The sequence below is a fragment of the Toxorhynchites rutilus genome, chromosome 2 (genome assembly GCF_029784135.1).
Source record: "Toxorhynchites rutilus septentrionalis strain SRP chromosome 2, ASM2978413v1, whole genome shotgun sequence".
In the NCBI taxonomy this organism is placed as follows: domain Eukaryota; kingdom Metazoa; phylum Arthropoda; class Insecta; order Diptera; family Culicidae; genus Toxorhynchites; species Toxorhynchites rutilus.
The window spans coordinates 116,835,325-116,851,984 of NC_073745.1; the positions used below are offsets into that span (position 1 = coordinate 116,835,325).

At 38.3% G+C, this 16,660-nt stretch overlaps 1 protein-coding gene across 1 annotated transcript; it reads left to right on the forward strand.

Annotated features, from left to right (window-relative positions):
- The first annotated feature begins 3,380 nt into the window (after positions 1-3,380).
- On the forward strand, positions 3,381-4,748 carry LOC129766068 (uncharacterized). The gene has a single exon (XM_055766522.1). The coding sequence runs from the start codon at positions 3,381-3,383 to the stop codon at positions 4,746-4,748; it is 1,368 nt and encodes a 455-aa protein (XP_055622497.1).
- The last annotated feature ends 11,912 nt before the right edge of the window (positions 4,749-16,660 follow it).

Below are 16,660 nucleotides of genomic sequence, written 5' to 3' on the forward strand. Positions count from 1 at the left end.
AACAGGTCAAGTTGAATGAAACCGTTCAAAAAAGTAATTGGCTATTTGGTTACAGCGGCCATCTTGGATTTTCCTAAATAGCTGTGATCTACTGGTCAAGCCCTCTCACTTGATACCCATTTTGATGGGGTTTGCTTTGGGAAAAGATGTAATCCGCCATTTTGTGGTGGCAGCCATCTTGGATTTGCATTTTTTCATAAATAACTGTGTTCTACTAGTCAAGCCCTTTCATTTGATACCCATATTGATTGGGTTTCAGAAAAATATATACAGCGAAAATATATATACATATATACAGTTTTTGATTTCTTTTCACTGTATTCAATCGAATCCTGTATATAATCGAGTCAAAAAAAAATTTTTTTAATCTGTTTTTTTTTGCATGTATTTTTCGTTTTTTGAAAATAAAAGAGGAATTTGGTTTTTGATTCATCCCCTTAAAGTCAGAAAACACCTTTCTCACATGAAAGAAAGTAAATTTATCCAGATTCTCTCAGGAGGTGATAGACGATCATATTTGATGGAAAAAACCTTCTACGCATGTATTCGAATTTCAACAATGAAAGAGTTATAGATTTTTTTTTGTTTCGGACACTGTTGCCTCAAACTGGCTCTACTTTAAAAACTACGCTACGGAAGACGATTCTGTTGTTTTCATTTGAACGATGAGAAAATTTTGTACAGGATATAGTAGTGAAACAACTAAATTAGTGGATTTTAGTTACATTTTGGAAGTGCTGCATATAAAAAACTTAAAAGTTAATAATTTTTAATGTGTTATTATTAATTTTATCCTAAAAATTGATATTAAACTAGACTGTTTCTATCTTCAACCGCTCTACAATTTGTTCTTTGACGCCCAACTTCTATCTTTCCTAATGTGGCTGCAATATCGATATATGATGATGATGATGGTCCCGCCTTCTTCCCCTACAGAGGTTTGAGCAAGACGAGTTATCTAAAAGATATTATTTGGTTTTCTCAGCATTGAAATCAGCTTAGCAAAAAAAAAACGAACTGATTTTATTTACAGATATAAGTTAAAAAAATTGCAATGCCAAAAGACAAGACAATACTCAGTTTTGTCCGCTACAGAGCCGATACGGTCCCGACAAGGCCCTTGCAGCCAAATGGTCCACCAAGGCACAAGTCCAACCGCCAGCCTTGTTTAGGATTGACTTTAAATATCCCCATCCAGAGAAATCGAGAAATTGTTCTTTACGAACAATTTCAAGACAGGCTCTTACAAAACTTTTGAATTCTCATCCTCTATATCTGTACAACGCGCGCGACGCTCAAACTTTTGTAGACTACTTTTTTTTTCCAACTACTACAATATAAAAACAACAAAATAAAAATAAAAATAGTCCATCATCACCAAGATCATGACAGACATAATAGAGACGAATACAAATTAAAAAACAAAAAAATATAACATAAAAGAAAAATTGTTCAAAATTGTCTAAACAATATAATCCGTTTAGAAAAAATTCGTCAGGTCATTGAGAATAATAAAAACAAAAAAAATCAAAAAGCTGTTCACTTTAAGATATCCGTTCGTATAAAACTTCGTCAATCAACATCGTTATCAAATTAAAAAAAAATTGGCTGTTATGAAAATACAGCTTTAACGTGTGAAATACAGTTTCTCTTAAATTCAGCTAGTGTTGTTGCACGTTTAATATGTCTTGGCATCGAGTTGAAAACATTTACTCCTTTAAAATATAGAGAATTTTGTGAAGTACATGTTAAGAAATGTGGTGTTCTTATTTCATTCGCGTTTCTAGTATTATATCTATGAAAGTCACTTCCCCTTTCAACTCGATCACACAAATATCGAGGCAGCAAACCGTTAACTACCTTAAAAATGAACACCATAGTTAAATACACAATTCTTTGCTTCGTAGATAACCATTGCAGAGCGTCCAGCATCAAATATGAGGAAGTGAACCTACCACATTGTAAAATCAAAAGCATTATTTTATTCTGCATGCGCTGTAATCTCGATATTTGCGTTTCATTGGCCAAAAACAAAATGGAAGAACAAAAGTCTAGATGAGGAGAGATGATTGATTTGTATAGCTGTATTTTACTGCAAATAGTTAAATCGTTTCTTAGTCGACACAAAATTTCATATTTCTTGGCAATTTTCTTGATGACATTGTCATTTATTCGATTTCGCGAGATTACCATATATTTAGTCTTATTAATGTTCAATTTCAATGGCTTATACTTCAACCATTTACTTAAAGAACGCAAATCTCCATTCAAGTGTAAAACGACCTCATGTACATGCTTAGCTGCAATGAATAACACAGTATCATCAGCAAAAAGATTAATATCGCAATATCGTAAAACTCGTCGCATGTCATTGATGTACATAATAAATAAAATGGGCCCTAATACACTTCCCTGAGGTACTCCAAGATTATTCCCTACGGGACTGGAAATGAAATCGTTGAAAGTAGTCCGTTGAGTTCTGTCATATAAATACCTTTCAAACCATTTAAATGCAGTACTCGTAATTCCAAAGCGCTTAATCGTGTTCAACAACAAGTACCTAGAAATTGTCTCGAAAGCGCGCTTTAGATCCAAGAAAACAGCAACAATCGTGTCTTTACCTTCTAGTTTTTCGTTCCATTTTGCTAACACCAAGTTCCATGCGGTTTCACAGGAATGACCTTCCCGATAACCCGATTGTTCTGGTATTAGTAAAGAGTTACGATTCAAATATTCTAACAGCTGGCCTTTAACAACAAGTTCCAACATTTTCTCTAACGTGTGCAACATGTTGATGGGACGAAACTCTTCGGCTTTAATCGTCCCTGCAACCTTTTGAATGGGAACTACTAAGGATTCCTTCCACACTTGTGGAACATAACCAGTTAGCAATGATGTATGAATCCCTATCCCTCCATCACAGTCGTGTTCTTCCCGCCAACTGTCAACAGTCGTCCCGGACCTGTGTTTGAGCATGGAAAAGGGGTCTTCCAGCCTATCAGCACAGGCAAGTACAGCTCCATAGGATTCGATTCCGTACCTGATTCTCGCTACGTTTCCAGTCACATTTCGCTACCTAGAATGACAATACCATATAAGCATCGTCCATCCAGTCTCCGGTGGTCACTCTCAACGGAATGCACGCAAAACAGCTTAATGGAAGCTCCCAAGCCGCTCGGCACAGTCGAGCACTGCCGTCGTCACTCCGCTGACCGTTCCTGCCATCCAAGACATTCCGTTCCTGTGTTCGGAGCTGGTGAGGGAGTCTTTCAACTTGCTACCTCAGGCAAGTATGATAACAGTACCGTTTCTTCGCTTCCTGAAATCTGTCCCATTAACAGTGTTACTTCGTCATCGTCAGCGGATTGCACGCAGACAGAATGATGGAAACTCCCAAGCCGTCCAGCATAGTCGAGAATCGTCGTCTCTGCGCTGACCGCAACAGCACGTCTTTAACTTCCAACATCCTGATGTATTATCAGAACATTGGTGGGATCAACAGTTCTCTCGCCGAGTACCAGTCAGCTTTCTGTGACGGGTGCTATGATATTTACGCTCTTTCCGAAACATGGCTGAAAGACAACACGTTGACGATGCAGCTATTTAACGACAAATACTCAGTGTATAGACAAGACCGGTCGACTTCAAACAGCACCAAAAGCACTGGAGGTGGTGTATTGATCGCCGTTCGCTCGAGTTTCAAATCCCGACAGCTGATTCCTTCTGTAAGCTCGTCGAAGGTGGAGCAATTATGGATCACGATTCTCACGACTGACGCTATTCTCTACCTATGTGTAGTATATATTCCTCCCGATCGAGTGAATGACGCGGATCTGATTGAGAATCATCTTGACTCGCTCTACTGGGTGATTTCGCAGATGGGACCTAGAGATAACATTATAATTATTGGCGACTATAACATGGGTACGATATCGTGGCAGCACAATTCGGTTGGATCGCTCTATCCGATCAACTCTCGATCCTCGGTTGGATTAACATCGCGAAAATTGCTTGATGCATACTGCACTGCTGGACTCAAACAGATGAGTGGAATCGGAAACGAAAACAATCGTTTGCTCGATTTGTGTTTCGTTAGTCAAGAGCTGTGCCAGGACGTCAGGGTTATGCAAGCTCCATCACCGCTCGTTAAAATCTGTAGACATCATCCTCCCATACTAACGGAATTGAAAATATGTCCACAACAACGCTTTTGCGTCACTACTGAGAGCGTTTTTTATGATTTCAGTAAGGCCGATTTCGATGGCATGAACGATTTCTTTTTACGTGTGCAGTGGAACGAAGTTTTCCAAGATTACGACGCTAACCTCGCTGCTTCTACTATTTCTGGTATCCTGCTTTATGCTATCGACCAATTTGTCCCTTTGAAGTCCAAACGCGAGCCGTTGAAACCAGCTTGGACAAATGCCGATCTCAAATTTCTTAAGAAGATGAAACGAGCTGCACTCAAACGGTTCACCAAATACCGTACGGATTCTACGAGGAATAGATACTTGAAGTTAAATAACGAACACAAACAGCTTAACAATCGTCTGTACAACGCTTATCAGGACAATTTGCAAAGACGCATCAAGAATAACCCCAAAACTTTCTGGCGCTACGTAAATGAACAACGAAAGGAAACTGGACTGCCTTCAACGATGTCCAATGGTTTGATTGAGGCTGATACGATTTCTGACATTGCCGATATGTTTCGCTCTCAATTCAGCAACGTCTTTACTGACGAATAACTCGATCCGGCGGATGTAGCAGCTGCCACTCTAAACGTTCCTCGGTTTTCTACTTCTTTGCTACAGTTTTTAATTACCGATGATATGGTTAGCACAGCAGGAAAGAAATTGAAGTCCTCCACGGGATGTGGCCCTGACGGTATTCCATCACTTGTGCTCAAACGTTGCATGCATTCGCTGGCTAAACCACTCGCAACAGTGTTTAATCTTTCACTGAACTCTGGCGTATTTCCGAACTGTTGGAAACAGTCGTTTGTTTTCCCTGTGTTCAAGAAAGGGTGCAAAAGGGTCGTTTCGAATTACCGCGGTATAGCTGCGTTAAGTGCCACGTCCAAGCTATTTGAATTGATCATTCTTAACGAGTTAGTGCACAGATACGCGCATTATATATCGGAGGACCAACACGGATTCATGCCAAAACGTTCAACGACGACTAACCTAACTTGCTTCACTTCCTATGTAGTTCGTCAAATAGAAAATCGTCAGCAAGTGGATGCTATATACACGGATTTATCTGCAGCATTCGATAAAATGAACCATCAAATCGCAATAGCTAAACTTGACAAACTAGGCATGGATGGCGATCTGTTACTCTGGCTGGAATCTTACCTATGTGGTCGTAACATGTCTGTCAAGATTGGAGACCATGTTTCGAAACCCTTTCCAGCTTGCTCTGGTGTTCCCCAAGGAAGTCACCTCGAACCGTTTCTATTCCTACTATACATGAATGATGTCAACTTCGTACTAAACTGCCTCAAACTCTCGTATGCAGATGACCTGAAGCTGTTCTATAAGATTGAGCAGCCACAAGACGCGGTTTTTCTACAACAACAGTTAGAAACATTCGCTAAATGGTGTCATAGTAATAGAATGTCACTAAACGTGTCCAAATGCGCGGTAATTTCGTTTGGACGTAAACGCTCTCTTTTTCACTTAGGTTACAGTCTGGAAGGTGTACAATTACAGCGAGAATCGACTATCAAGGACTTGGGCATCCTGATTGATACGAAAGTTACCTTCAAGGATCACATTACACTCGTCGTATCTAAAGCCTCTTCGCAGCTGGGTTTTCTCTTTCGTTTTGCCAAAAAGTTTAGGGATATCTACTGCCTGAAAGCTCTGTACTGTTCTATTGTGCGACCCATCCTGGAATATTCATCGGTCATATGGTCTCCCTACTACCAAAATGAAAACCAACGGATTGAGGCAGTACAGAAAAAATTCGTCCGCTTTGCTCTACGTCATCTTAGGTGGACGGATCCATTTAACCTGCCTAGTTACAAGAGCCGTTGTTTACTTATTAAACTGGAGTTGTTGGATGAGAGACGCATCGTAGCAAAGGCTTGCTTCATTGCAGACCTGCTGCAGGGCAACACTGATTGTTCTACTTTGCTCGGCTTTTTAGACATTAATATACGTCGTCGCAGCCTTCGTACACACTCGTTCCTTAGTACCCCTTCTCCTAGAACGAATTATGGTTTGCATGAACCAATGCGGAGTATGTCTCGTCTCTTCAATAGGTGTTACCACGTTTTTAATTTTAATATGACGCGTGAAACAAATAAGTGTAACTTTAGAAGTGTTCTGTGTTAATTTATATAATTTTACTTGTCATTTGGGTACAATGTTACCTGTTGACCAAATAAACAAATATGTAACAAATATGAATGAGGTCCAGCAAGATGTGACAAATTACATGAAAGCAATCTTGAACAACTCTAGCATTAACATTATCTATACCAGCCGTTTTTTTCTAATGAGAAACAAATATTTCTAAGTTCATTCAACGTAATTGGGTGAAAATCTTCAAATTTACAACTACTATTAACCGGCTGTTTTATTTCATGGGGTTCATCGACCAATTTAATGGCTTGATTGATCAATGAAACGCTGTTGACAAAATAGTCGTTGAATTTGGATGCTATTACTTGATCAGATTGTTCTAATGTGCCATTAAAGGTTATGGACCGCGGTTTGCAACTACTAAGCCTTAACAATGATTTTAAAATTCTCCATAACTCTTTGCTGTTATTTTGATGCTGATCGAGTTTTCTTTATCGTTTGTGAATATTTATTGCGCGCAATCGTGTACATGTTCCAATGATGATTCCTATTTGTTCTACAAAACCTTTTGTACCATTTATCCCTTTTTCGTATTAGACGTAAAAGATCCAAATTGTACCAGCTGTTTGAGTTTTTTATAGATACATACTTTTGATCAACTAGTTGATTTGTACACATTTTCAGAACATTAGTCAAAACAGCTGTAGATTCATCTATGTTACCCGAATGGAACGGAAAATCCAGGCTTCTCACGACAAGGTTCGAAACAGCCTGTTTCGAATACTTCCTCCAGCACTTCAATTTTACTAAATCTTCATTGTTATTCGAATTGTCCAAAACGTTAATTATTATAGTCTCATGATCGGTTATTTTTAAATTAATATCAGTTGATGAACAAATACTATTGAAATTAGAATACACATGGTCAATTAAAGTTTTACTGTGCCGGAAAATACGCGTAAATTCATTCACCGTTTGTTTTAAATTGAATAAATCAGCTAAACGCTTCAAATGATTCGAATTATAGCTGTCACACCAATTAATATTAAAATCACCAGCCAGTATATTTAATTTACTATGATCAATGAACATTTCGAGCCAATTCTCTAAATTTTCAACAAAACGCTGGTCACTGAAGCTGGGAGAGTGATATAAAACACCATAATTACCTATATTCATGTCATGTTCAACTATAATGCCTAAGAACCAGTTGCCATCAATTACTTCGTTTAGGCGAACATTGAATTGAACTGATTCTTTGACATAAATAGCAACACCGCCAGTATCTCTAGAATGTGATAAGCAAGCAGCAACATTATATCCCGGAATACTATATTGATCAAATGATTCAATTTCAACAATGTGTGTCTCAGCTAATAAAACTAAAAATGGACGCTTTTCCTCTACAATCTGACGTAATGCTACGTAGTTTGCTGATAACCCCGCAATATTTAAATACAGAGTATGAAATTGATTCACAATTCTTCTGTAACATGGTTGCTGTTTATTGAAACGCAAGTTGCCTTTTTTCAAATCATTAAATCTCTTGTAAACTGAGCATTCATAACTAAATGCGGCATGGTTGACGTCCAAATTCAAATAACACATTTCAATACAGTTGACTTGCACTCAGATAACTTGTGTTTCTGACTACACTTAGAGCACGTTTCACCATTATTGCAAATTGTGCCCTTATGTCCAAATTCTCCACATTTGAAACATCTTAAAACGTTAATCGCGGGGGCAACTGAGCACCGATCGAACCCCACATTTACTTTCTTTGCAACTAACAATTTATTATTAAACTTGTTGTATGTGAGGCATGGATTTTCATACATTTTTATTATTTTCACATCTTTTATTGCGATGTCTTCATTTTAACTATTAAAATAGTCAATAAAGACATCGGAGGAATACTTATCGCTCATGCCCACTACTTTCAATCTCGGCACCGACGTGGGAACAACAGCTCTATAGTCTTCACCCAGATTGCTTTAGATGTTATTTCTTATATCATTTACATTGGCTCCAGTTGCACACTCAACAATAATGGAGCCATCTCTACCATTTTGAAAGTTACTGATTTTGTGTGTTCTTGGTTCTAATTTTGTTTTTAAAAATTTACGAGTATCCTCGCAGGCTTGTTTGGACTCTTTAGGTTTTATTACAATGACCGGAGGAGTCTTACGATTACTTTGCTTGATACTTTTACCCGTTACGATACTATTATCAACTTCATTCGAACCTTTAACTACATCCGCAAAACTAATTTTATCTTGAAATACTTCATCATTTTCACTATTTACAAATTTACGTTTCTTTCATTTATTTTGGTGCGACTCTGGAGGAGTAGCGCCAGCTTCATTCAGCGAATTATTCATTGCAGCTAGATTTTTTTGCGCATTTAATGAAAAACTTGAAGATATCGAATCCATTTTCTCACCAATTAATTTTTCAAGAGACCCATTTACATTTATTCTCAATTCTTCCATCCCGATCTTGAGCGCGTTGTCTATCTGTGCTGCGATGTGATCTCGCATGTCTGTGATCGAGTCAGAGTGAAGATAACTTCTGCACCTCTTGCTCTATCTTTTTCACATCCGAGATAACATCGTTCTGCTCACCACAACCCTGATAAACAATCATTACGCTTGAATAAAATATTCACATTCTCCGTGATGAGTTTCGCCGATGTTCGGCAGAGTTGCGTGCAATTGTAGTGGAATACATCGCTACATTTGCCGATACAGCAAATCGGCAGGTCACTCACCACTATCCCCAGTTTACAGACAGAACATTCCATTACCAATTTTACCAACATAAATTGAACCCAGACGCTAGAGACAAAAAACAACAACACAGAGGAGAGAAAAATAAACAATTCGGGACATCGAAGCTGAGTTTGACAGCCAGTTTATATGAAGCAAAGATAAACAAAACGCAAAGCAAAAATTGGTGGATTTTAACAAGTATTTTCACAAATGTAATGAATTGATTTTGACAATGGTAAGCGTTGAATGAAAGAATAATGTTCTACGGAGCTAATTAGGTTGAAATATATCCACTAGAAACATTAAAAACATATTCTTATTGCTGTAGAAAATGACGCTTTCTCTGTGGCGAGAAAAATAAACACAGCTTCAAGTACAAAATTATCAATGAAAATCAAATTATCCGCACCAAATGAATATTCTAAGTAAAAGTGTAACGAGTTTCGTACAAGTGAAAAAAATCGTGACCGAAAATAGTGTCTAATAATGATTTTTTTCGCGTTTTTCCAGGAGCCATTATTGGGAGAAAACGCAACATGCAATGTATCTGTGGGCCTGGGAGATATTTTTAATTTCACTGCCGGAGGAAGTCGTTTGGTCGTCGAGGGTAATTCTACTTACCTGGTGAAAAGAAATGCAACGCGTTGATATGAAGATTTCAGGTACGGTTGTTTATCAATGGCTCAATCTCCATCCTGAGCCGTTAAAACTATTCGAGGTATCAGGTTCCATCTGTTTTCGATGAAAGGTTACACTATTCTGGGCCAATATTTTTATTTCTAATCTAGAACGACTATACAAATTGAGCGACAGTTAGGTTCAGCGATATGACCATATTTTTCAGTATTACTAACAAAACCAATTTCCTTATTGTAAAGGTAATTCGTCCAAATTTTGATGTCCACTTTGCAAAGGTTCTAGTGAAAAGATTTAGGAGTTCTTCTAGTGATGATTATACATGGATCCTGACTATGTAACCTGACCATGCAAACAACATTTAAAAATCATTTTCATTCAATATATGAAGATTTTCAAGTGCATTTGAGCATGCTACTCTCAATGAAGGTACTATTATTCGAGTCTGTATTGTGTGCCAATGCAATAAATAAACGGTTCCTGAAGTAAATAATGCTTCACTAAGTTTCACTCTATCACTAAGTATTCGCTTTTTTTATAAACTACAAAAGAATTCGAGAAAAAATAGCACTCAAAGTACAGTTGAAAAACACACGGTTTGTTTACTTTTTCCTCATACATTCCTAACATCCGCTAGATGGCGACAGCGTACCTTCTATGTCGCGAATTGAACCGCCACAGCAGCTGCTATACGAAAAAAATAGCGCGCTGGGCGATCGAAATAAAATCAAAATAAACAAGAATCAGCTGTTCTTCTACTTATCCTGTTGAATACCCACATACGGCACGCGAATGAACTATTTTTTCGCTGCACACAGCAATATTTCACACGTAAAATTATTCAACAATCACAGCACAAAAACACTAGTATGTCCACCATGATTGCATGAACAATTTTTCAATTCCTGGTGAAAACTCAAGCAAAATCTTCAAAAATCACGAAACTTTACCTTAACGTTGAAAGGTTACATTCCTTCTTGAAATAAGCCATATTTGAAATATAAAAAAAAATCCAAACTGTATTTAATCGAGTCCAAAATTGTATATAATCGAATCACATATAATCGAGTCCGACCTGTATCGCCATTTTGTTGTGGCGGCCATTTTGAATTTGAATTCCTGATGTATAACTGTATTCTACTTGTTAAGTTCTTTCATTTGATACCCATGTTGATGGGGTTTGAGAAAACATGTAATACGCAATTTTGTGGTGGTGGCCATTTTGGATTTGCATTCCTCATGAATAACTGTGTTCTACTAATCAAGCCCCTTCATGAAGAGTTCGGATTGTGCAGCGTATAGGAGCGGACGTGTACATTTTCGCTCCTTGTTAACATCATTTTCTTTGTGTTGTCTGGGCTTCGGAGTGTCATAATTTGCAAAATTAGTGACAAAATGATCTTCCTATTATGCTGAAATTGAAATCAGTAGAAGCTTGCTTGATTTTCGTGGATGGATAGTGCAAAAAGAGTGAATTAGCAATGAAATGAATTGGACGAAGCCATCATTTTACCTTGCTTGTGTTTGTGAAAGCCATATATATGTTGGGCTATTGATCGACGCGCTGTATTATTGTGTGGTGCTTTCGTTTCTTCAGCGCATGGAGAATATTTCTCGTGTTATTTTGCACAGCGAGAGCGCAGCGGTAATATCACTAGAGAAGGGAATGTAGACATGGTTGGAAGAAGCGGACGGCGGTGTCAGATAAGTTTTCCTTTCTTTCTCTCGCTTTTCTCTCTCTTTCTCTCTCACTTTCTCTCACATACAGTTTACAGCATTATTTTTAAAGATTTGAAGTGGGGTGTGTGTTTTCGGTTCTCCTGCATCGGTGTGTGCCTGATGCTCTCTGGTATTCAGGGATGCCAGGCGAACTTTTCGTATGTTTAAAACATGTTGCTACATAAGCATCAAAATTGTCGAACTTGTTTTCGAGTGGTGTGATGGAGGAGTCTTGTATCTGAGACGTTTCGGGAGAAATGTTCGAAAGATATTCTACATCAGTGAATTAGATTGTAGTTGGTTTTATGGTGCAATATAATAAATGACCGTTTGTTCAACGAATAGTTTCACTATTCGTTGAGCTGAACTGTAAGATGCGCTCACTTATTGTTTCTTCTGTTGCCTTGGGCTGCATGTGTGTGGTGCGGAAAAGGACTCTGAGAGTATTTCGCTGCATCGGTGAGAATGACAGAAAAAGAGAGAACAACATCTATCCCAGAGAAATGATGAGTACAATCCAGCAAGCTAAGTTTTTCTATCGTACTCCCTTTCTCTAGATCTCTTCATCTCTTATATTTTCTATCTCTTGTAATTTCTAGCATACATGTGTTGTTCTGCTGACAGGTGTGAAGGTGTTTTGTTTTGTTGTGTATTATATATGTTGTCGCATAGTAGTCAAATTATCCTATCTACGGCGTGATTTGCCCGGAAGGTGTGAAAAAGAAATTGATTACGTCACTCTTCTCTTTGCATCGTGTATCGGATGATCGGGATTTCAAATTGATTCTGAATTTCAGACAAGATTTTTTTTTTATTATTTTTTTTAGCTGTTTTAGGACCAGCGCTCCTCCATCGCACCGCTTGGGGGCAGCGGCTATCCCAACGCATCCAAACGGAATTCCGTTACTATGTAAAGTTTTATATTTGGAATTTTTATTAGGAATTGTGGATTTTTAATATTATGTTGTTGATAGTATTTGGCGTGGTTAAGAATGATACGAGATGTGTTCCTCATTTGGGATTAAGTTTTGTTTCTGTTTAGCATGCATGGGAAAATTCGTTGATTACACATTTAAATTCATGTTTTAATATTCCAGTTTGCAGAGTTCGAGCTTCCGGTATATGATTTTCGAGTTTTCGTCTCGTCGAACAAAGGAGACAAAGGAAACACCTTTTCAGGTCACCCTTCAATATCCTTTACCGCCATGAAATGCATTTTCAGGTCACCCTTTGAAGATATTTCTATGTTTCGTCGAGTGGTTGGTAGTTCGCGTTCACGTAATCACATCACTTACCACAGTGAATCCTGATTCTTACCTCTCCCACTAACAACTATCCCTTCCATGATAATCGCTAGGGAACCACGCTATAGAGGCGACCCTTCTGGCTTTCGGGCGGCGACTATCATACTAACATTCATTCCCTTCCCCTGGTGACTGTAAGGACGTGGCCGGCGTCGTTATTGACCATTTAAAGCTCGAATCACCGAAAATTACACAACGAGAATGATTTGCTAGTCCCAAGCGTCATTCTGTGTGTTCTTTGTGCAATTTGGTTGGTTCAGGTCAATCACGGAGAGCAACTACGAAGTGTACAGTCTACCCAAGCTCAAGCTCAAGCTCTACTAATCAAGCCCCTTCATTTGATACCCATATTGATGGGGTTTTGAGAAAATATGTAACCGACATTTGGTGGCAGCCGCCATCTTGGATTTTAAAATCATGAAATACGTAGTTTTATAATGACTGCAGAGATAATGGTGCGTTCCTAATTTCAGATCAATTCCTAATTTTAGATCAGGAAGGGGTTCAAATTTCTATTAATGTGGTAAAGCGCCACAGATAAATATGTTACAAACATACAAACCTACAAACATACAAATTACAGGGCAAGCTAAATAAAACCGTTTAAAAAAATATAGCGCCCTCTAGTCCAAAGCCATGTAAACAGCAAAAAACAAATACAATACATTATTACAAAAACAAAATCCAGTTTGCCTGCAAGTTTAATATTTCTCCTAGGTTTCCTAATTGGCTTCAATTCGATATGTCGATATCATCTAAATCGGTTCAGTAGTTCAAAAGTTATGATTTAAAAAAAGAGTCATTTTTGGAAAAAAGGGGAAAAAGTTGATTTTTTTGAACTACCTTAAAATGAAAATGGGCATTCTTATAAAAAAAAGGATACGGGTCTAATATAAAGAATGTAACTACTCATTTTCGCCAAAATCTGAGAACAGAATGCAGAATGAACCTAATCAGCTAACAAGCTTTCAAATGTTATTGGACAACATTGGACAACAGTTAGGTCCCGCGCTACTCTACGGTTCAGTTGTCGTGATTTAAGATATTCTAGCAAATGTAAAGCAAATGAAAGCGCTAAATACAAAGGTAAATGATTAAGGTGTTATTATTTATTTTATTCCAAACTGCATAATAAACATGATTGTTTCTATCAACCAAATTCAAGCTCTCTATCCGCTCTGCAATCAGTTCTTTGGCACTCAACTCCTATCTTTTTTTAATTTCGCTGCAATATCATTTTTAACCATTCCTGGTGAGCCTTTAACATAATTGTTGAACTCAAAGATTAATGGCGTCAGGTTGATTCAAGTTATTAAAAATGATCAAAAATTGGCTTGATTGTTTGCAAGCATACAAGCAAACCTTTCGAGAGTAAATCTATGTGAACAGACAAAATTTCTAAAATTTGGAAAGACATAAAAATTGAAAGTGTGAAAATTGCGTGTGTCAAATTTGATAGCGTCCTCGTGACTCAAGATGCAGTTCAAAGCGTAGATCAACCGGTTGCACATCGATAACCATAATTTCAGTGTTACTCTGCGTTATCGCATAAGTATAAGGATATTTCACACGTAAGCATAATACGATCACTGAACTTCACTGAACGGTCATCTCCCACCGGTTGAATGTTAACCTAACAACCACTTGACGTTGACTGCGCTTCGGATGGTGTATTGCGCCGCATAATGAATTTCCTATCCTTTGCCTTTGCTCGATTGCCGGTGAAGGATATATATGGTGAATTCTCTATTTTCTCTAGTCCAGGCTCCAGTGAGCTAAATCAGAAACAGAATCTACGGATTAGCCGTTCCAGGCTGGAGGGACAGCTGGTGAGATGCACAGAATATAGGGATTATAGCGTTGAGTGACAACTTGACGGGCACTTGCATTCGTGCGGTTATGCTGTGTATATGAGGAAGAATAATTTTAGGCGTACAGCTGCTGACGTTTCAGATGATATTTTCGGAAGCAGTCTTGCTAGGCGTAACTTCTCGAAAACTTTCATCGTGATTTGGTGCCACTGTTTCAAAATATTGCTGCTAGTGCATTTTATGAGCATTGGAACAACACGACAATTCCAAAAATCGTTGTCATTTTAGCAGTGTGATTATTACAATTGTAAATATCAGCAAGTTAATCTAGCTCTTACCCATGAATAAACTGAAACAGTCGTTATTTCACTCAAGGGAACATCGGATTCTTTGCTGAACCCAGTGGACCCAACATCATTTTTTTCGTCTTGAACTCCTCCGCTGTTCCGTGATCCACACGAGCCCATCTTTCAATAGTGCAAAATAAAATTTCTTTTAATTAAAAAGTTTTGCTCTACTTTTTATTTTCCGTCCATAGATTTATACGCTTCTTCCGCTGGGAATTCCACTACACAATTGCGCTGTGGATGAATTTTCTGCTCCCAGAGGGTAGTTCAGTGCCCACCTAGAATCCTCTTGGCCCCTCGTCACACAGGCTCCTCTCTGTGTGGGGGTTGGTGAGACAGTGTAACAGGGCTGTCGATAGTAAAAATTTACACCGATGAATAAGAAAAGTTTACGCGGTGATTATTTTTCCCTTCTCGATTCCTGTTCGATACGATGGTAGTTTTTCTTTGCTGCCTTTCCTGTTTTTAACGTCCTATAATTTGTTGCTGTCTTGGGATCGTGATTTGCTTGCCTTGGCACAATTTGCGAGGATAGCGAGTGCGAGGCTCGCGGGGTTGCCATCGTTGCGTGTTCCGGGCGTGGACCGTGGCGGAGGAATGGATACTAATGAAGATATTCATTTCAATCAGACGCGATTCGGAAAAATTAAATTAGAACATTTATAAAGTGACTAATTGAAGGATGTTCAACATAAACAGCTAAACTTGTCTGAGAAATGGAAAGCTATTTTAAAAAGCATAACTCAGCCCAGGATTTGTGTATACTAATCAGGAATAGTTTTCGCTTATTTTTCAACAATTTAACATTCGTCATCGCGAATTTATTGATTGATTGGTCGATTTTTTTCCTATTATAAAGATTTTAGACTGCAAAATTCATTCGACTCTAGGCTTTTGAAAAGACCAATTTCACGTCTCTTGCTCCAGCTTTATCGAGAATTAAAGCCACCAATGAAAAACAAAACAAACAAACAAAAAGTCTTCAATCCAGACGTCGCAAAATTTAGTGTACAGTTCAAGTTTTTCTTAAAAAGAAAATTGAAATCAGTTTAGAAATGTTAACAGATAACAAAAATAAATCTGCTAGTATTTGGTATGGTCCCCTTTGGCGTCCAGAATTGTCTGCAAGCGCCGAGACGAGATTTCTGGTCACTGTAAACGGAATGCTCTCCCAGATCTCTGGATGTTTATTATTCAGACATTTCTTGATTCCCTACCATAGATGCTCAATAGTGTTCAAATCCGATGATTACGAAGGTGTTTTGAGTTGATTGAGACATTATAGAGTAGGCACTCCCGCGCGATGAGATCAGTTTGCTTCGGGTCATTATCCTGTTGGAAGTAGTAATCACGAAAAAGACCCAATTTCTGCACGAGACACTCAAGGTTATGTTTCAGGGTGTTCAATGAATCCATCTTGTCCATCGCCGAATCGATAAACTCCATGGTTCCGGTTCCAGAAGCCGCCATCGTACCATACATCATCTGACTGCTGCCGCCCTGTTGAGATACAAGATTTTTCATGGCGAACACGACCTCTCAGATTGTTCCTGTATGCTACTCTCCGGACAGTGTCTGTGCTGACAGGTCTTCCAATGGTGTCGGCTACTTCGGTATTCAATTTTGTTTTAGGGTTCTTTCTAAATGTTCGCACAATTACTCGTTCATCATCAGAAGACAGGATACGTTTGTGTCTTCTACTCTGGAGATTTTCAAAGTTTGCTTCATCGATAACCTAATTCGATCATATCAAATCTGTCG

Bases quoted from the DNA above. Each gene is read 5' to 3' on its own strand.
- LOC129766068 (XM_055766522.1), top strand. From the start codon at position 3,381: ATGATGGAAACTCCCAAGCCGTCCAGCATAGTCGAGAATCGTCGTCTC.